Source organism: Centruroides vittatus, unplaced genomic scaffold (assembly GCF_030686945.1).
Source record: "Centruroides vittatus isolate TY-2023 unplaced genomic scaffold, ASM3068694v2 contig_1620, whole genome shotgun sequence".
NCBI lineage: Eukaryota > Metazoa > Arthropoda > Arachnida > Scorpiones > Buthidae > Centruroides > Centruroides vittatus.
Window position 1 is genome coordinate 51,071 of NW_027120986.1, and position 21,917 is coordinate 72,987.

The 21,917-nt window shown below is 26.0% G+C and overlaps 1 protein-coding gene across 7 annotated transcripts in view; it reads left to right on the forward strand.

The window, feature by feature from the left end:
- Positions 1-21,917, forward strand: part of LOC136968813 (calcium-transporting ATPase sarcoplasmic/endoplasmic reticulum type-like) — a 67,663-nt gene that overhangs the window by 15,475 nt on the left and 30,271 nt on the right. For all 7 annotated transcript variants that reach the window (XR_010879703.1, XM_067262850.1, XM_067262849.1 and 4 more), the window contains exons 2-4: positions 11,541-11,738; positions 14,212-14,229; positions 20,290-20,372. Coding sequence is in view for 6 of the 7 variants with exons in the window: in XM_067262850.1 (XP_067118951.1) it covers positions 11,621-11,738; positions 14,212-14,229; positions 20,290-20,372 (219 nt within the window). In the remaining variant the exon portion in view is untranslated. The remainder of the gene's footprint in view (positions 1-11,540; positions 11,739-14,211; positions 14,230-20,289; positions 20,373-21,917) is intronic.

Here is a 21,917-nt window from a genome sequence, read left to right on the forward strand (position 1 = left end):
TATGAAAGTACTGCACTTTTGCATTGAAAATACATTTGTACTGAAAGTACAAAGGTTTTTTCAATGAATGATGTAATCATTGGAAACATTTGCTGCATTAGACACTGTCAGCTGGTGAAAGGCATTTCATGTTCATGATGTTATGGATGATGCAATATTTATGGTTTCTTGCAGATATTTCTCAAAATGATACATTAATTTAAAAAAATAAACCCATTTTTATAGGTTTTTTTTTTTTTTTTTTTTTTTTTTTTTTTTTTTTTTTTTTTTTTTTTTTTTGAGTGACCATGGCTACTGCTATATGTAATGTGGAACTAAGTTGTTGTAAGGTGCTGTTTGGAAAAATTTGATTTAATGTGTATTTCATTTATCTGTTGCAATTTGTAAATGAATATTTCACTTAAATATTTATTAAAAGAAATTATTTAGATTATTAACTTCACAGAAGCATTGAATGAATCATTCAGTATAAAGTGTATAATTTCAAATAATTTAATCATTCTTTATTAATTATAAAGGATACATTATATGTATATTCACATCAAATCAAATTGGATAATTTGAGATTAGGTTATGTTCTAATCTGAGGTATCACCATCCAACCTTGTTCTAACAAAAACATAGGAACAGTTTTCATTAAAAATGACAGTTTATGTATAATTATAGTTGATTATGAAATAAATATGGTATTTTTATTTATAATGAAAAATTAAGCAAAGAAAGAAATTTTGGAGAGAAGAAAAGATTTTAAAATATAAAAATATGGTTTTAACATTTAGATAAGAAAGATAGAAAGAACTTTACTATATTTTGTAACAAACTATTAGATCAATTAGACCTTGCCTAAGAAAAAGTTTATTTAAATTATTAAATATTATGAACCTGTATTTTGTCAAATATATCAAATTTTAAATTATAAGATTTCACTTCAACAATAACTATAAATTTCTTTGACCTGTGATCACATGCAGCTTATATATATATATATGTTAGTCATTAACATTAATAGGTCAGATCTGCCCTTCTCATGGACTCTGCAGTAGAATTTGATTTCATTCTTTATGGGAAAACCAACGTTTCTATATCTTATGCAGTACCAAAAACTAGGCAGGTGCAGTGGGTGCACAATATCCAAGACAAAGGTGGACTTAAAATAGGGTATCAAAAATGATTAGTATTATATTTTTATTCAAATTTTAAATTTTGTCATGATGGCGGTTGATTCTGTAATGTTTTTAGTTAAAGTTAAAAAAAATAACCTATTACAGTAGAGCATCGATTATCCGACTTAATTGGGGACTGGGGTTGGTTGGATAACTGAAAAGTGTGAAAAAATACATTATTAGTATAGTGTATTAGGCCTGGTTTAAATACTAGCCTCCCTTTCATGGTCGAGCCAGTGCTGCTAGCTAAAGCATGCAAAAATTTAACAAAAATAATATTAAAGTAGCAAGACATAACCAAATATTGTAGCACCACATCACTAGCGGACATTTGAATTTGCCAACTAGAATGCGGTCGGTTAATCGGGGGTCGGATAATCGATGCTCTACTGTATTTTTATTGTATTTGTTTTTTTAATATTTTTTCCAAAAAAAGCAAAAAAATAAAATATTGCACAGGGCACATGAAAAGCTAGTTATAGCACTGGTCATATGTATGTTTTTATGTAAGATCATTTTTTTGGAAGAAAATCTTTTTCTATAATAATTATACTATTTGTAAAATTGATATTTATATACTTGCTTTGGATGAGTGGCCTTACCAGACTCAATCGAGTACCCAATGTTGACATCAGAGCCCGGTATGGCATTGCTGAGATCAGCGAGAAAGCATGCGAGTGTTGCTTGTGCCTCTATGGCCATGTGCTTCGTGCTGATGCCGATTCCATCATCCACATGGGCCTACATTTGGAGGTACCTGGGTCCTGCCCAAGGCAGCATTGGCTGGACACACTACACTATGACCTGCGGGCCGTGGGCCTACACCCAGACCAGGCCCATGATCGGGCCAAATGGAGATTCAAAATAAAATTGAGATATGCCGACCCCACTGTTAAGCAGGACTAAGGCCAAAAGAGGAGGAGCACTTGTAAATACTGTGGGACTTAATACTCAGTATAGTTCTATGAAGAATATACTATGATTATGATAGTATATATATATATATATATATATATATATATATATACAGACACAGTCAGACTCCATTATTACATCATTGGTTATGTGAAATATATTTGCACTCCTGTGGACAAGGCTATGCAGTTAAATCAATGTTAACAAGCTTAGTTAATCTAAAATATTAATATGTAATACTGTACGAAGCACATACAGTATTAATATGTAGTACTGTACGAAGCACGTACAGTATTACATATTAATATTCATAGTCCTATGAATTCGATAATAATTATATAATTATATTACATTGTTTAATACAAAGCACCTTGCTTTTAACTTTCCCAAAGCTAAAAGTAGAGATCATTTTTTCACTTTAATGTTAGCCTTAACACTTATGACATCAGTGTTATAATCATATTGTTGCATTTCAGTATACACCTCACTAAGGGTCGATTTACACACAACAGTGACGTGCCGGCACAGTGACTGTTTGGTGCATAAACATAAATATCATACATAGCTAATCAGAGTTTCATCTATGACACATGATCTGTATTCTGTCAATCATACAAGTGTAGTACATAAAACTCTGATTGGCTCTGTGTTATATTTATCGATGCTTACTGCACTGTGCTGGCATGTCACTGTTGTGTGTAAATCGACCCTAATGCTATTCATTCCAACTTGAAAAATACTTTCTCGTATAGTCAGCACTTGATACTCTGTAACAATACTAATTAAGACAGTTAATATGTGCATTGTAAACTGGAAGTTAATAGGATTGTAAAATTTTTTATTAAAAATCTGAAGTTTCATGAAATAATTCTTATTTTTAATTGCTTCAATAGCAAAAATAATGGAACAACTGGATTACAATATTAAATACTGTAATTAATTTGTAATTTTAAAATTAAAAACACTTTCAATTTCAATCCAAGCCATAAGTTTTTGAATTTGTGAAATTTTATGCATATTCTACTATTCTACTCCTGGATTCAGTTTGTTATTTAGGTCATCCTTTATCCAGTTGCTTTAATCATTACCAACTGTAATCAATATTGAAAACACATTGATTTTCTTCAAGCTATTGTATCTCAAACTATGTTTGGAGCAACAGACAATTTTATTTATTTATTTATTTTAAACATTCTTTATTATATCATTGTCTACATTGGACTCTGCATATTAATAGAACTTATTATACTAGTGTTGTTTCTATTCTAGCAAATAGAGATCATCTTATTTTTTTCACCTGTAAATAAAATAAAGAAATTTTGTTTTTCTGAATAAGATCACCTCTATTTGCTAGAACGGAAGCAACAACAGTATAATAAGTCTACTTAGTATACAGAGTCCAACATAGACAATGATATAATAAAGAATTTAATAAGGACATAGAGGCAAAAGAATTAATATTTATTTTAAACATACTCAAACAAAATAAAACAGTGAAATAACTAGATGATTATCTGGCTTTTATCATTTGATGGTATTACCTATATATAAACATCTCAAGAATTCAACGTATTATTAATTATCCAACCATCAGCCAAGTTAATCGGGCAATAGTACGTTACAATTAATAATTAGAAATTAGAGGTAGACGTTAAGTGCCATCTCTTATCAAAAGTAGTAACTATAATTTAATATAATTAAATTAGGTTTACTAATTATTTATCTGATATTGATAATTTGTAAACAAATACTATATTAAGTTACAATGATTTTTATTTTGTTTATATAATCTGAATATTATGTTTTGTATTTTTCTGACTTATATATATACAATATAATATATAAGTAATAAAAATTTATACCAGAAATCATTTAAAATATACAATTTATGAGTCATACTTGAAGTTAATTAGAATAGCTATTTGAAATTTTTATTGGTTTGTTAAATTTGTAGTAATGATTTTATTCAGTATGTTATATTAATATACATAAATTGATACTTCTATTATAAATTTGTTGTAAAATTAGGTAGAAAGTAAATATGTCACACAGTTACTATAAATGGAACAAAGTATCTATTGATTTGTTTGCCATAAAATGTATACTTGTCCATCACACTTTTATTATGCTTTTATCGGTATATTTGTTCTTTTTATATATATTTTATAATTGATAAAACTGTTAATACTAAGAATCTTGTTTAATTTTCTAAAATTTTATTGTTTTAATACTGTAATTATTGCTTTTGAAATATCTTAACCTGTTTTTCAAAATAACCAATAAATACGTAATATGAAAAAGAATGTATTATACCAGATGACATATAAATTGCTCTATAAACCTATTAACCAGTGTCAGTAACACTTAGACATTGCGCGAATGTTTTCAGGCTCCTCCAGAGTACTGCTTCAGATGAATCTTGCTATTTCATTAATGGAACAAAATTTTTCAGTGAGATTCATCTGAAGTAGGACTCCAGAGCAGCTCAAAAATGTTCGTGCAATGTATAAGTATTACTGACACCAATCAATAGGTTTATAGTATGATTTATAATTACATAACAATAACTATTGATTTTTGATTTGGTTTTGATAATTTCAAAGTTAGTTATACTGTTCATAGTTTTTAAAATTTATCCTATAAAACTGACAGAATTTTTGAAAATATTACAATCTACAGTAATACAAGTTTTTTGCACTTGATTTTGTTGAGAACAAGCTTATATTTAACTTCTATTGAAATGATTGAAACTAGTTAAAAATGCATTTTATTCTGGATATTTTTGTCTTTAAATAAGATATTTCTTTTCTTAAGGAATATAGAAACAGCTTTTAAATATTTTTAATGTCTTGTACAGTACATATTTATTGATTTATTCTTAATGCAAGTCACAGTAGAAAGAAAGCTCTGCTTTAGAATGTCAACCATACTGCTTTTTAAAGTTACTAAACTTAATCTTTATTTTAAAAAAATTTCCAGCTCATTTTGACTCATCTTCAGAATAGTTTTCCTTTTAATTCAAAAGCTGCTGTTTTATTTTAAATAAGCTGTTCTTAACTGAAGATGGCTCAAAATGAGCTGAAAACATTTAAAACATAGACTGTTTGGTGACCTTATAAACCAGTATGGTTGATATTTGTTCAACTACGGTGGCAAGTTTTGTGATTCAGAAAGTAATTTTAAAATTCCAGTGAAATTATGGAAAATTTTTGTTCTAGAAAACTTAATAAATTAAAAATGATGATTAATTTTTAAAACTTTTTTGCAGTCAGAATCTTCAAAAATATTGTATGTAAAATAGGTTAAATATAAAAGTAGATAAAATTTGTTTATTAGTATTATTATTTACAAATATTATCAAAATTAACTTGATAAACAGTGTGGACACATTTAATTCTTTATAAATGTTTAATGGTATTCAACTACTAATCTTGAATATTTATCCTAAATACTCAATAAACATTTTTTTCAAATCATACAAGTCAGTAGGAATCTAAACTGACATACCTTATATTACACACCTGAGAACCCTTGTGTATCCAATATATCATGTATGTAGAAACAGACTAATGTTTTCGATCCTTTTTTTTTTTTTTTTTTTTGGATCTTCCTCAAGTCCAGTTTTTCTTGGAAATTACGAATTCAAAACAAATGTATTCACAAGTTCCAAATGCATATTCTTTTTGTAAATATACATTTGGAACTAAATATACCAATCAGTTAAATAAAATAATAAAAATACTTTTTATTTTATTATTATTAATCAGAATGAATTAGTATGCTTTTGAATGTTATAGTATAAGCATTTTGTTGTCATTAAGATTTGTAAACAAATTTGTAGTAGCAACCAGATAACATTAGATCAGGGATTCCTGAACTTTTCAAGCCATCGCCCCCTTGGTTCCTTTAATTAAACTTATACCCAATGCCTCTAATCCATTTTCTTAACTTTAACCCATGTCTATAGTCACCATTTAGTTCCCTGTCTCCTGCACCCCCTGCAGCCCAAGTGCTTCATTTTGCTCCCTTGATTTACTAGCCACCTGACTGCCAGCTTTCAGTAGCCCACTTAACTGTTTATGGAGTACTTGATGTTATAAAGTTTTAGAGGAGTATGGGGAGACTTGCTGGGTGCTGAGGAGCAAGTGATAGTGAGCATCGAAGCGTGCGACTACATGCAGAACGTTAGTCAAGGCGAACAATAGTGAGCCTTGACAACATGGAGCGTGGAGAATAGACAGTAGTACTGGTACACAAGAAAAACTGTTTTCAGTGAATAGAAGTTACTACATTTATCATTTGTTATAGGCACTGATCACTGTGCCTATAACATAATTTGCTTGCAAGCATGATGCCTGCAAGCAAGATGGCAATGGGAAGTGCTGCCATTGGGTTCCACATTTGGAGGCAAATATCTCGCAAAGGGTCGAGTGTAAGACTTTATTTTTTGCTCATAAATATCATTATTATGTCTGATCATTGTGCTGTACTGACTGTTAAACATGCAATAAGCTTAGCAGATCATGCAGTGTAACTCCCTATAGTGCTTGAAATAGGATTTTGGCTGATTTTGGGGACTATATCTCACGAAGGGTTACATTTAGAGGTATGGTTCCTTTGACTTTTTTTCTCTTATGGGCATGCTTTACAGCTCTCTTAAGGTTCCGGCAGTGTCATTCACATCTGCAATCTTATCATGATAGCCTCATCAGTTTGGCATCTGGAAATCAAAAGTAATATGTTAAACTGTCACTTGCAAGGAGAGGACCAGATGTTCAGGTCTCCAATTCAAATGAAATTTGGTAAGCACTTAGCCTTAAACACAAACAGCTCCTCATCTAAATAATAGGACCCATTTTTCAACTGTTTCCAAAAAATGGGTCTCTGAAAATTTAGTGTTTAGCTTGTGTCTTTGGAAGTTTCAAGTGCTAGCTGAGTGAATAAGATGCTAGGCACTGTAGCTAGATGATATAGATTCTTTTTTTTATCAGATGATTTCAGTTCTGTCCACTCTGAGAGCACTAAGGCCTGATGATTGAGGTTCAAACCTTCAGCATTTTAGTTTAGTTTTTTTTTAAACTTTCCCTACATACATGCATGCATGCATGCATGCATACTCCTTTTTTATAGTCTGCAAGCACCACTGTTCATTGCACCAAATGTTGTAATTAAGAAATAATTTTTCAAAATTTAAAAAAATGTTTTGAAAACTTAAAAATCTTGGGGAGTCATTTTTTGACCGATTTCCATACTTTCCTTTTGTTACATACAACAGCTAGAAAAGTAAAAATCATGTTTGTATTTTCACATAAAAATTTCTCTGTATTCAATAAGAAAATTTGAAAATTAATATTGTTGCAAAAGTAATTTTACATTGAGAAATCTTATTTAATTTATTTGGATTTAAAATTCTTAAAGTATTTAAAAGTATTTATTTTTGTTTTTGAAAGCATGCTTATTTATAAAACAGCAGGAAAACAAACATTACATATATAGAAACAGGTATGTATATTGAAATTTGAAATTTTGAAATTTGATAGATCTAAAAAAAAAAATCGAAACTAAAGTCAAACTATAATAAGAAAAGAAATAACGATATAAAAAATAATAATTAGTAATTTTAAAAATCTGGAAAAAGTTAATAAAAGTATATTTATTATATAAATATGTAAATCATTTTTGAATTAAATTATATGATTGAATAAAATCATATTTCAATATTTAAACTGCTTTTTTTTTTTTAAGTGGAAAATTGTTTAGAGAAGCACTTTCAGGCTATGTATCTGTCATCAGAAGTTGACACTATAAGAAATATGATGATAGATGTATAGCCTGAAAGTACTTGACACTTCTAAAAAGATTTTTACTCCAAGAAAAACAATTTGAATTGGATTTACTTTTTCAGGAACTTCCTTAGAAAGTTTGTTATCAAACATTGATTTTTACTTTCTCCATATTTGATTTTACTCAATATAAATTAATATAACAAAAAGAGATTTTCTTAAACCTCTCTTCAAAATTTAAATTTAATCTGTGTATAATATTTTACACTGACATATTTGTTTAAATAACACACAAAAATTTAATTCAAGAGTAATAATTTTCATAGCTTTTTTAATTTTTCTTTTATTCTATCTGCAGAAAATTTTGTATATTATTCTATTATCACAAAAATATCATAAATTATTTGCATTTTAAAGATTAGAATTAGTATAAAGTTTAGAATTTTTATAGGATATTTACTTAACAATAATGAATTCTGTATTTGTAATTGTAACAAAAAAGTGATCATTGATATTTATTATCTTTTAATGTTTTTAAGTTCCATAAATAGAAGTTAATAACATACAGTATAATTAAAGTTCAATAGATACTTATAAGATAAGATATTAGAGAAGTAATGCTTAATATCTTATCACATTTTATTCTTTTGTTATTTACGAATAGTGCATTTTCTTGAGTAAATAAAAAATATCTGGAATGGATAATAAACTTTTTTGTAACTATAACCAAAATTTGTGTGTTTAATTAAAAAAAGAAATGATTGCTTGGTTTTAGGATCCAAACATACTATGTAGTATTTAATAAAAAATAAATAAAATAAATTAATATTAAATGGTAAGAATTTAAAAAAGCAATAACAAGAAAAATATTCTGTAAAAATATCAAAATTTGCACGATCAAGTCATCATAAACATATTCTTCTCTTGTGACTTAACTGCTCTTGTCAGTTTCTTATTACTAGATTCAGAATTTCATCAGTATTATGAGATATTATAAAACATGATACGACCAAAGGAATTCCATAGTTTTTGTTTTTATAAATATTATATTTAAAATATATGTATCACATTTTTATGTTCCGTATATGTTTAACCTGCAAATCTCAGGTTTGTCTCCTTAACAAAATACACTTCTCTATCACTGGAAGTGTAATATCCTGAGACCACTGAATCTCTTTAGCTTCCAGCAAACATGTAAAATGTATCAATTAATCTAGAATCTGATATTGCAAATTTTATTTCTTCTGTCCATGAAATAAAACTATATAATAATATTCTTTTACAATATCTGCATTTGATTATTGTTTAAGTAAATGTTTTTGTTTTTGTCTTAGAAAAGTTATTAGTTGGCATTTAATTTAAATATATATATATATATATATATATATAAGTCTTATGCTTGAAATGTTGATTCTATTTCTTGAGAGAGATCTCCTTTTGAGTTGATTTTTGTGTTGTGAATTGGAATTGGATGAAAGACACACAGCTTTACTTTTAAATATAATAATGTAACATCTGATACGAAAAATATAACCACACAGAAAAATAGCTTTTTAAATTGATTTCTTCAATAAAAATCAAATATTTATAATTAAGAAAAACTAAGCTAAATTTAATTTTTTTTAACATAAAATACCAAACAAAATGCCTGATATTATATAAGTCTAGTTGATAAGTTACTACCATTTTTTATGATTTTAGATGGACCTAATTAAAAAAAGGAAATAAAAGGCTAATTTAATATAATAATAATTAACTTATATATAGCTTTATTTTATTCTCTGTAGTTAACTCTACTTATAATTACTTTATTATGTTTTCATACTTTATTTAGAATAAGGAAATTGTAAAATGAAGGCTGAACACAATTGAAATTATGGAGAAGGAAAAATTACATACATTAGCATTTCATCACTTCCATTTTATATTGCTGATATTTATATCATTTTGAAATGTACTGCAATGATGTACTGCACTACAGCTAGAAAAGAGCTATACATCATTGTACTACAGCTCAGAATTTATTTCATGCATCTCAAATTTTCTGATTTATATCAATGAAAAAAAAATATATATATATATATATATTTTTTTTTTCAATTATCAGAATATCATGGGCCATCTTGTAACTAACCAAAGTCAGTTAACCAACATATTTACATATATCTTGAACAGTTGCATATTATTATTTGAAACTATTATCTATATATATATATTTTAATAGTTTAATCTCTAATAGTTTTTTTTATTAATTGTCTAATGATATATATGATAAAATTCTGTATTCTGCTTAATGTATAGTATTTAGTATGTAATATAAAAGAGAGATTGATATATAAATTTTTTTCATTCAAATTATTTTATGATTAATTAATTATAGATCATATGTAAAATATTTTACAGTAGTAATGGAGTTATGAATGAATTACCATTAGGCCTATACTTATTTTATATGTTGCTTTTTAGTTATAACTTGTTGATATATTTTTCTTTTCCCCTCTCTCATTTAACTAGTGCAGTATGTCACACGTGGGATTTATTATAACTTATATTTTCAGAAATAAATAAATTTTAGAAAATAATTAGAAAAAGAGTACACTTTGCTGGTAGCAGTAAAGCAAACCTGTATCCTGTATTTAAAACAAATGTTTTCCATCTGTTTAACAGATCATCCTTAGTTTATAATTCTAAACTGGATTTTAAATGTATTATAAAAATTCAAATAAAACATTTAAACCATAGTATTTCCAAACAATTTTAAAATATGAATTTATGAAAACAATACAAATATAGCAGTAAAACAAGGAGTAATAACTAAGCACATGTTTTGTGATAACTCCCTTATGACTAACTTCTATGATTATGATAGTGGCTCTCAATCCCTGGCATTTTAACAGGTTATGTAATGTTGGTTTTTTCCAAAATATTTCAAATCTTAATGGCAAAATTAGACGAAATGATTAATTAGCAAATTAATGAATTTAAGAATAATTAATGAATTCTTTTAATTAATCATCAGCAGTTTGTGTAATGATGTCGGTCATAAAATTCATGTTATAATCAGAAGCAGGTATACAAATATTTCACATATTTTCTAAGAAAAATATTTTAGAAAATTAAAATTAATAAAACAGTAAACTGAAGTACTTTACTAATTTTATAATAATTTAATTTTAGAATTTCTGATATAAAAGAAATATTACTAAATATTTTCAAAAACTTTATATCTGACTTCAAACTTTCAGATCAATGCTTTTATGTTATATGAAATTCTCCTTGAAACTTTTCAAAATTCTTTTACAATTGCTGGATATGTTTGTGTTTCATAACATAAAACAACATATACTTAATATAAATTTATCTTATTATTACATTAACATAAATTTTGTGGTAAATAATTTTTTAAATTGAAATGATATTGGTTGATTGATTAAATTTAATTATTACTTTAAAACTTTTTTGTTTTAAACTTACTGCATTTTTTGATATTGCAAATAAAAATATTGAAATGTCACTTCAAATTAACATACACGCTGGCTTTTAAAAAGAAAGTTTTAAGAAGAAATTAGACGATAATTCAAATTTAATAAATGATTCTTAATTTAAATTTTTAAATAAATGTTAAGTTTTTACTTAAGTTATATTTATTCATTAATTGATTTTTTTTTCTTAATTTCAGATTGCACTCTGTTGAGTTATTTATAGTAAAGTTTATATTTTTACTAAAACTTAATATATTGTGTAAATAAGAATAAAAGTATGGAATTGGCTCACACGAAAAGTTGGAAAGAAATTACTGAGTATTACGGAACAGACTTAGAAAGAGGATTATCAGAAGAACAAGTTCGGAAATATCAAGAGAAATATGGTCCAAATGGTGTGTAAAATTCATATATCATTGTATATTTATTAGTTACAGATCAATGTAATAGCTAAATTTACCATAATAATATGAATATATAAAGTATATCATGGATACAATGGCTTGGGTATATCTTCACAGATAAGAAAATACAGTATGTAAAAAACATAGATGTTATTATAAAAACAATTTTGAATTTTTTTGTTATATTTTAAAAATAAAAAATTTCAATAAAAATTACTAAAAGCTGTAATGTGTAAGATATAAAATAGTTATATTTTTTGATTAAGTGCTTATAATGGGAGAAGTAATTACACGTAATACTAACTGGCAGTTTAGATTTATAGTAGCCTTTATATAACATGTAACATAGTTGCTTAAATCATAATTTTCTAATATGCAAACATATATTTTAGCAATTAATAATAAAAATTGAAATATGTTGAATACAATGAAAATAAATACATGAAAGCATTTCAATAATATATGTCAAAATAATTTAAATTACAGTATATGTATATAAAGATATAATTTTTCTAATTTATAATGTTTATCTATAGCTACAATTTAAATGCTCCATTATTTAAGATCAGTTAAATAAATAATAATTGACTGATTTTAAATGATAATACACTATAAATTATCATAAAATTTCTGATGTTTTTATTAAAGTAATATCATCAGGAATGAAATTAATAATATAATTTCTCTTTTCTGATTTGTAATTTTATATTTTGATGTGTTATTTATTTCAAGAAAGTCTTTTCATTACTTAATATTCTGTTTTACTTTTTATCTTTATCAACTGATTCTATTTATGCAAAATTTAAAAGACAATCGTACATGATGAAAAGATCAAATTAAATGAAACCTTATTAAACTTCCTAATACACTGGGTTGAAATATAAATCTTCTTACTTGAAACCAATTAACTGGAGCAAAATTTCTAAAGTGCAAACGTTTTTGACGCCCCTCCTGGGCTCTTCTTCAGGCATTCACTTAAAAAAACCGTCGCAAGCTAGTTTTTAAACGTTCTTTAGAAGTTGTTCAATTTCGTATTCCTAATGCGCATGCTCTTGAATTATAAATGGCTTGCATTTCAAATCTTATAATGGTTCACGATGTTTGATTAAGTTTTGGAGTGCTTGCGCATTAGGAATACGAAATTGAACACTATCTAAAGAACATCAAAAGTTTAAGAACTAGCTTGCAACTGTTTTTTTGAGTGAATGCTTGAAGAAGAGTCCAGGAGGAGGCGTCGAAAACGTTTGCACTTTGGAAATTTTGCTCCAGTTTCAAGTAAGTAATTGGTTTCAAGTAAGAAGATTTATAAATGAAACCTTACATGAAGAATTATTTGTTCTGTTAGAAGATTTGTATTCATCATTTGTCTGCATTTCAAATTATTTTCATTAAAAATATATAATAAATTTTGAAGTATTTTATTTCTGCAATAAATATAATTATTATAAAAAAAAGTTTTTTTTTTCTGTTATTGAATAGAATTCAGTTGTGGAAGATTTAATATGATATGTAACAGTTTGATAATGAATAACTTAACTATTTAAAGTTACATTGAATAATTTGTTAATTATAATTAAATTAGTTGGTCAAATACGATTTTAAAATTATATATCAATCTACTTGAAAGCATAAAGTTGAATGGTAACATATACACACAACTGTAAATTAATTTAACCTGTTGCCACTCATAATTTAATAATAATTAATATAGTATACTATTGTAACTGATCAGATTTCATAAATAAAGTGATTTTACTGATTCTTATAATTTAAAATTGGAAATATACAGCTTTGAAAAATTACAATGAGAATGTTGGAAATTAAATAGCCATTGTATGAGTTTCGGTTCATATTTATAAAATTTTCTTTTTTTCTTAAATAGGAACATAATATTTACATAGAGTAACTTCCTGTTGATTTTAGCTATTGTAAAGACAAAAAGTTACAACATTATAGTTGTTCAGGATTACTGTTTAGAGGAAACCCTTATCCGAATCTATAAAATTTCATGTTTGTTCTATGGGTTTAACATTATATACATATTAAAAATATTTATATATACATTATATATATCAGTGCTTAAATGCATTATATACAAGTACATATTTACATGCATGTTTATATTGCAGACATACATGAATTTCATAGTGCAGCTACATTCATTTAAAAGTTTTATTCTTGCATACATTATATCAGTCATTACAAGCAAATAATTTTATTTCAAGTTGTTCTCCTATCTGTAAAATTTAAAACTAAAGAAAGCCAGTTAGATATCATCATCAGTTAGTGTTTTGTGTGATATTTTATTAATGAAATATTTAAATGTTCAATTTAGTTTTATAGTATTTTAATTGGATAATTCATAATTAGTAGAACATAAATAACTTAATTTTTAACAAAATATATAAAGAAAATACTTCATTGGTTTAAAAATTAATGTGTATATTTTTTATTATTATTTCAGAATTACCAGCCGAAGAGGGTAAGTTAATTTCTTGTACAGTATATAATAATTTTATTCATAAAAGTATTAGTAAAGAATATTCTAACAAAAATTTTTCTAACTATAAAATATCATATATTAAAAATGTTAATAACTATAAGAACCATTTTTAAATTTTATTGTTAGTTACTTTTAACTTTTGCTTTCTCTGTAATAATTCTATTTTACTATTATCATCAATTTAAATGTTTAAATATGTATTTTAATAATATTATTATTATTTGGGATAAAGTTTCTCAAATAAAAATATTATGATAGTTTAAATTAAATTAAGTGATTATTTTTACTATTTATAGTATAAAATTGAGATTATCAATTCCTATCTTAAATCTTGATGAATTTTTTGGGGGTCACTAAATAAATTTTCATTGATAGATAATGGATATCAGTTATGAAGTCTTAGAGCAACAACAGATATATTTAAAGTCATGTTTATTTAAATTTTAATGTTAGAGATTTTTTAAAATTATATTTTTATTAAATAATGCCTATTACAGGATATCATAAATTACAAATTACATGTTAGATTTAATAAATTTTTTAGTCTTTTTGTTTCAGTATAATCACTTCATTCAGTTTTATTAAAAATATTGTATGTAGCAAATATTATTTTTGTTATGCAAACTAACAAAAATGTTTAGTGGCTTCAGAGAAAGTAGATAGTAAAATACATAGTAAGATCTAAAAAATAGGAAAAATAGAGTAATTTTTGAATTAAATGTATTATAACAGTTCATTCAATAGAATAAAACTATCTTGAAATAATTCAAAATGGAAATTTATGAAATTTTACAGTGTTTTGAACTCTTACTAAGAATTATTAAAATGAAGTTGTTGTAAGAAATCAAAAATTTGTTGTACTTTTCAAATTAAAATTAATTTAAAATATGGAAAGTTTTATAAGAGATATTTCTTATAATAAATAAATTTTTATTTTAATATCTTCAATTTTGCAATTTTTAGTAAAAGATAATAAATAATTTCATAATACTTGCATAATAGATTGCTGATAAGTGAAGTGGGACAGTTAATCTGTAATAGATTTGAAAAGATATATATATGGTGATAAGTTCAATTGTATCATAAGTGACAGCATATTATTGTTATATAATATACTTTATATAAACAGTCATATGTATATATTGATTGTTTTTATAAAGCATTTTCTTGAAATTGTTAACAATGGTGTAAAGATGTATTTAATGGTCATAGAAATTGTAATGAATCATATAATTAAACTAAAAAATTTATGTTAATATTAAACATTTACTAAAATGGCACAAATTTGGTTGCTATCTTGTTTTTGCTAATATCTGAAATTTTCTGATATTTATCAATATTGACTGATAATGTATAAAGTACAATATAATGTATTTTTTAAGTTATGAAATAGTTTAGATTTTAAAGATTAATATTTGAGAGATCAGTAAGGATCATTAAATCTATGAACTATAATATTACTCTGATAACAAATTAAACATTTAGTTAAAACTTTCCCATATAGCTGTGTTGCTTTGCTTTACTATCCAGTGATTGTAACATAAAAAAATTATTTGAATACAATGTTTCTTTTTTATTCATTTTATCAAAATACTTTAAAGTATTAAATTATTTAAATAGTTTGTTTTAAGGAGTCGTTCAGCAAATACTTAATTTTTTCTACAGTTCTTTTATTATTTACTCAGTTTTGTATGTTAAAATGTCTCAAAATTGAACTTGTTTACATAAAACATTATCTAATTGATTATTTCTATCAAATTTATTTTTCCTAAAAAGGGATTCTATCTTTTAGTTTTTTAAAATATTGACTGTAAAGTATTATGAACAACTGAATAAAAATGGTATCCACAATATATTGTCAAGAAAAAAGTAGCTAATTTAATTAATAAACATTAATTAATTACATTAGTGAATATATTTAAACTAGAAAGTAATAGTTTATTTTCTTTGTTTTTAAATATACACACTGATAATGTAAAGGATTATAAAAGAAATTTTATTTTTTCTTGATTTAAAACATAATTCCTCAATAAAAATACAGAATTGTAGGAACTAGTATAATATCATGACAAGCAATAATAAGATACTACAGTTACAAATGATTTTTTTACTTGGTTTATAGTTATTAATTCTGTTTTACAAACCTTTAACTTGCCTATATTAGCTTTAATACTAAGCAAATACATTTTATTTCGTAGTGTTTCAGATACCATACCATTCATTAACTTAAAATTTGTAATTTTATTTATTTTTAATAGACTACCACATTCTGAAATTATCAAAATTGATACATTATATACCTGTAAATAGAATTTGATGATGTATAAAATTTTCTGTATAAAATGATACTTTCCAGTAATGGAACAAAAATCTAATTTATTTCATAGAAATAAAATATATTTAATATTGATGCAGCTGTGGTGTTAAGTAAAATTGGTTAAAAATGAATATGAATTTTGGATGTACTGTTAGTGAATTATAAGACAGTATCTGTAAAGATATAAACTAGAAGTTTTTGAATTCAGAATGCACTTGTAATTGTTGTCGTCATTATTTATGACAGTGATGACAACTGATTGACAATATAATTGTGTTTTTCATTAATGAAAACAATTGTAAAAATTGTTTGAATTCAAAAAATTCTAGTTGCTATATCAACTGTAGAAAAATATTTACATGAATATGTATGTATTATGTAAAAGTTTTCAGAGTATTAATAAAATGTATTTGCATTACCTTTCAAAAACATTTAAATAATATCAGATTTCATTTATTATATTTTTAAAACCAAGCTCCAGTTTTTTTATAGCATCATTTTCATATTGTAAAAGTGAAGCATTATAGGAATATATTTGAATTCATATGAGACAATTAAGGGCTAATTACATTAATAGACTGAGAAAAGGGAGTTGAGATATTCTATAAGGTACCTGAAAAAGACAATTCCACATCGTCCTTGACACAAACTTTTTTTGTCACTAAAGTATTTGTATTAAATACGTAATTAAAATAGAATTTTGTTTGTTATATATTGAATATTTATAATTATATACTGTGTATGTATACATTTATAATACACTAATTGACAGAGAAAATGCTACATCTTGAAGGAATGCTTGGAATGAGATTTATTTATTTTACATATACACGGAAATACTATTGACAAAAGATTTCTACTCCTAGATAACAGAAAACCCACAAATTAAGATATTACAACAAATAAAAACAATAACAGTGTAAGTAACTAATAAAAAAGATGAAACTTAGCAAAGCTAAAATCATTTGTTTACAAGTTTGATATAAATGATTTCAGTTTGAGGTTTTATATCAGTTTAGTGCTCAGATATAAATGATAACTTGGTTTGACTCAATGGGTTTTATGATCCCATATTGGATGTTACGTCTGGCAACAGTGTGGCATTGAGTCCTGAGAAATTGCTTATTTTGTGGTATTGATTAGGATCTACAATTCATCTTCATTGTGAGGATCAAACAGGCATTTACTTGAAAGTCAATAATGTCTGACAGATAGGAGACAGATCTGGAGATTGTACTGGCCAAGAAACATCTTGGATAACTTGCAGGGATCATCTGCTGATGTTAGATAGGTGTGGCTGTTTGTTATAATGTTAAAAAAATGATATTTGGTATATCCTGAAGATACAGTATTAAGATGGATTGTAGACCTTACCAGCATAGTATTATGCTGTTGTAGTATTCATTGTGTGTATCAGAGGTGGTGGTGATGGCATTCTCAAGTAATGGCTCCAAAGCTATGAGCTTACACTCATGAATTACAGCAGGGTTAGTCTCATGTCCATATTGTCTATAGACTCTCAAATGGCAGTTATCAGTGCTTGGACAAGCAAGACTCATCACTGAATGTGATATTTTCATTTGTTGCATCAAGCAGCTTTGGTAAAACACCTCTCCAATTTTTTATGATGGTGGACTGGGGTGAGTAGTAGTCTTTGAAAGAATGGCAGGACTGCAGATTTGCCTTAGCCAATCAGATTGTAGCTAATTAGCTACAATCTATTTTGGAACATCAGAACTCTCTGTAGACTATTGAATGTTACCAACTACTGCTGTGTGTTGTCAGATATAGTGATCAGCATGTTTTGACATCTGTGTGTGTATTCTGATGATTCACATTTCCTTCTAACAAATTTGTCTCTAAATTTGACCCATAGTTGTTGCATATCATTGCATTTCTGCTGTGAATAAAAATTATGACTATAAGTAGACCTATAATAAAACTACTAGTAAATATATCTGTTTTATTAAAAGGTTCTTATTGATGTCTCAAAGCAATTTTCATCATCTAAACTTTATTATGATACAGAAAACAGTATTAAAAATTTTTTGCAGCCATAGGAAAGTCACAAAACTTAGCTCAACAGAATGATTTTCTTCTTTTTATCTCAGTTTTCTTATCATGTGATTGATTTAAAGCTGAAATAATTTGCATAACCCACTTCTAAATGCATCCTGCAATTTGTGTTGCTCTGTGATAGAATCTTCATACTGACATTTATCTCTGTCATGTAGAGTATTTTCATATTTTAGAGTATTTGTGCTACCCTAAGGCAAGGGTCAGAAAGTGCGGCTCTTTGCATAGACATTTATGGCTCTTCGGACATAAACTCCAATTTCCCCTCATCTCAAACAGCCTTATAACTCCAGTTTATGAGATAGAGCCACTGAACAAACTTCGACTCGTACGGCATACTCTCTACTACTCTTTAGCCTGTCCGCACATGACGACACTTGCGTTGATCAATATGAATCGCATGTGAGTGGTAGCATCTCTCTCTCTCACACACACACAATTTAATATGGAGATTATAGCCTTTGCGGCTCTTTCTCCGACCAACGTTGCCAGTTGCTAAATGAATCAACCAGTGAGGCTAATGTAGCGCTCCAGCGCCGCCACATGGTGACTAGGGGTGATGGAGGTCGGCGGCCAGTAGATAGGCGTCAGTGTGTGCAGAGTGGTAGCATTTGAAGCATATCTATGTATATATAACCCATTGAACACGCGTCTGTCCGTTCGACGTCTGTCCATGTAACAGTATGCCAAAAAGGCCACTATAGGTGCCCCTGTAATGTGTCATATTTTGCACATTTAAATTAACAATATAAGTTATTATTTACATTAACAGTATAAATTATTATTATTCATTTGGTCAACAGCCAATAACAATATAAATAATTCAGTATATTTGTAATAGGAATTTATTATTGTCAAGGAATGTCTGTAACGCTCACTAGAGGGCGTCTTTCAACACAGTTGGTCAGCGATCGGTCAAGCATTTAAGCCTTGATGAGGCTTTCTGGTACTTTTGTTATCCTGTTTCCATACCAATTTGGCTCTTCTCACTTGACAAACTGTCGACCCTTGCCCTAAGGCAAAAGGTTCTATCCCTGTAAAAATTGAAAATAAAGTTGCAGTATCCTATATTGATAATATGTAATATTCTGTATGAAAAATGTTCTGTAATAATTATAGAACTTTTTTACACTAGATATTGGGCACTGTTGATAAAGGATACTAATTAGATATGATAAGTGTGCAACTTGATATTCAGTTGTTTTGAAGATAGAGCCTTTTGCATTTGGGCACAGTACATTTGTTTTAACAAAGAAAACTATATAGAAAAATTTGTTTATAAGATTTTGAAGGAAGAAAAAAACAAAACTAATTCCTTAGTCTTTTGCTATATTTTAATAATAAAAGGTCTAAAGTTAATGGTTCTTATAGTAATTTTATAACACTGACAAATTTATTTAGAACAGTACATATCTTTTTTACATATGGATTGGTTTAATGTTTCTCCTAACAACCATTTTGGTTACATTTTAATAATGTTAAGCAAAAGTGAATATTTTTTGATTACATGTAAATTATTGTATGATAAATGGTTTATCATGTTAATTAAGCCAAGTATTATTTAATATATATAAGATTATATTGTTTAGAATTTTTTTTAACTATGTTATTTAATGGCATTATTATTTTTTTTTATATATATACAGGAAAACCTTTATGGCAACTTATATTGGAACAATTTGATGATTTATTAGTGAAAATATTACTTTTAGCAGCTATTATATCTTTTGTGAGTATTTTTAATTAATTTATTAATAACAGAAAATTGTAGTGTTATTTATAAACATATAAATAATTTTTGACATAAGTTTATCATAAGAATAAAATTTATTTAAATATATATGTACAAAAATTACTTTTGTGTATCAATTATATCAAAAAGTGCATAAATGAGCAATGAGAGATCTCAAATGCTTTTGGATTTCTCTACAAAATATATTACATAAGGATGATGTCAACATGCTAGCAATGTATTATTTTTGAAAAGTTAATTATAAATTTTAACTGAATTTAGAAAAAAATATAGTGGTCAGAATTTTGCTTTGTCAATAAATTTTTGTATTGTCATTCTTCATTAAATTATTATTAAAACATGTACTTTAACAATGATTTAATAAAGAATATTATTATAAATTTGTAGTAAATTAATATTTTATATCATTGGAATTTTTGTGTATGGAATAAGTACAGATTATGATATTGCTGTTATATTTCCATAAATATTTTTTAAAATAACACATCTACTATTAGTTTTAAAATAATAACAAACCTATCTTAACAAAAATTTAAGAAATAAAACTTTAGATTAAAATAAAGTGAAATATAAAACACTTAAAAATTAAAAATAAATTATTTTTTATTACATAAAACCGTATATTAGTTTTTTGCTCTTAATTCTATTTTAAATTGAACTATTTCATGTATTAGATATTTATTTTTATATAGTTATGGAAATTTATATTTTCCAAAATTTCAAAAATCAAATATAACTTACAGTACATTCACATCATTAATGAAACCATTTGATTTGAATTTTTAATCTGAAAATAATGCTGTATGACTGCTTTTAAAATGTATATATTTACATTAATTAAAAAGAATGAATGTATATGCAATCTTCTGATCATAGAATCAAATTTTCTGATAACATTCTGTAATCAAAAAACTAATGGCTACCATAACTTTAATTAGTTTTTTATTGAATTTTACATAGATTCATATAAGGATAATTATTTAATCCTTAATTGAATTATTATTAAATTTATAAGTATTCTATTTTGAAAGTGAAGAACATCAAAATTTAAATTTTTTGTTGTCTTAAGAAAAATTTATAAATATAGAAGTGTGTGCTGTATTTGATAGAAATGGCTGGTACTTTTTCATAAATCTGTAACTTTGTGTTATATCATTAGTTTATTCAAATTCATATTCATATACTAAGGATTTGATGGTGTCAAATTGTTATTAATGAATTTATAATTACTCTTCATACTTCATTAAATTTTTTGAGTTTTGAAAATTTATTTATAGCAACATTCTCTAATAAAATTAATGATTATTGTACAGTCAAACCTGTTTTTATGCGCGATTTTTATTTGTGCGATTTTTTTAATGCGAATTTTTAATTTGTGCGGTATAGTTGGCGACTAGTCTCGTGCGATTCGTCATGTCTCACGTTGACTTATTATAGCTAAATAAACTTATTATAGCATAAATGCACTTATTATAGTAATATTATTGCATGAATATGCGAAAAATGAAATAATTGACTTTT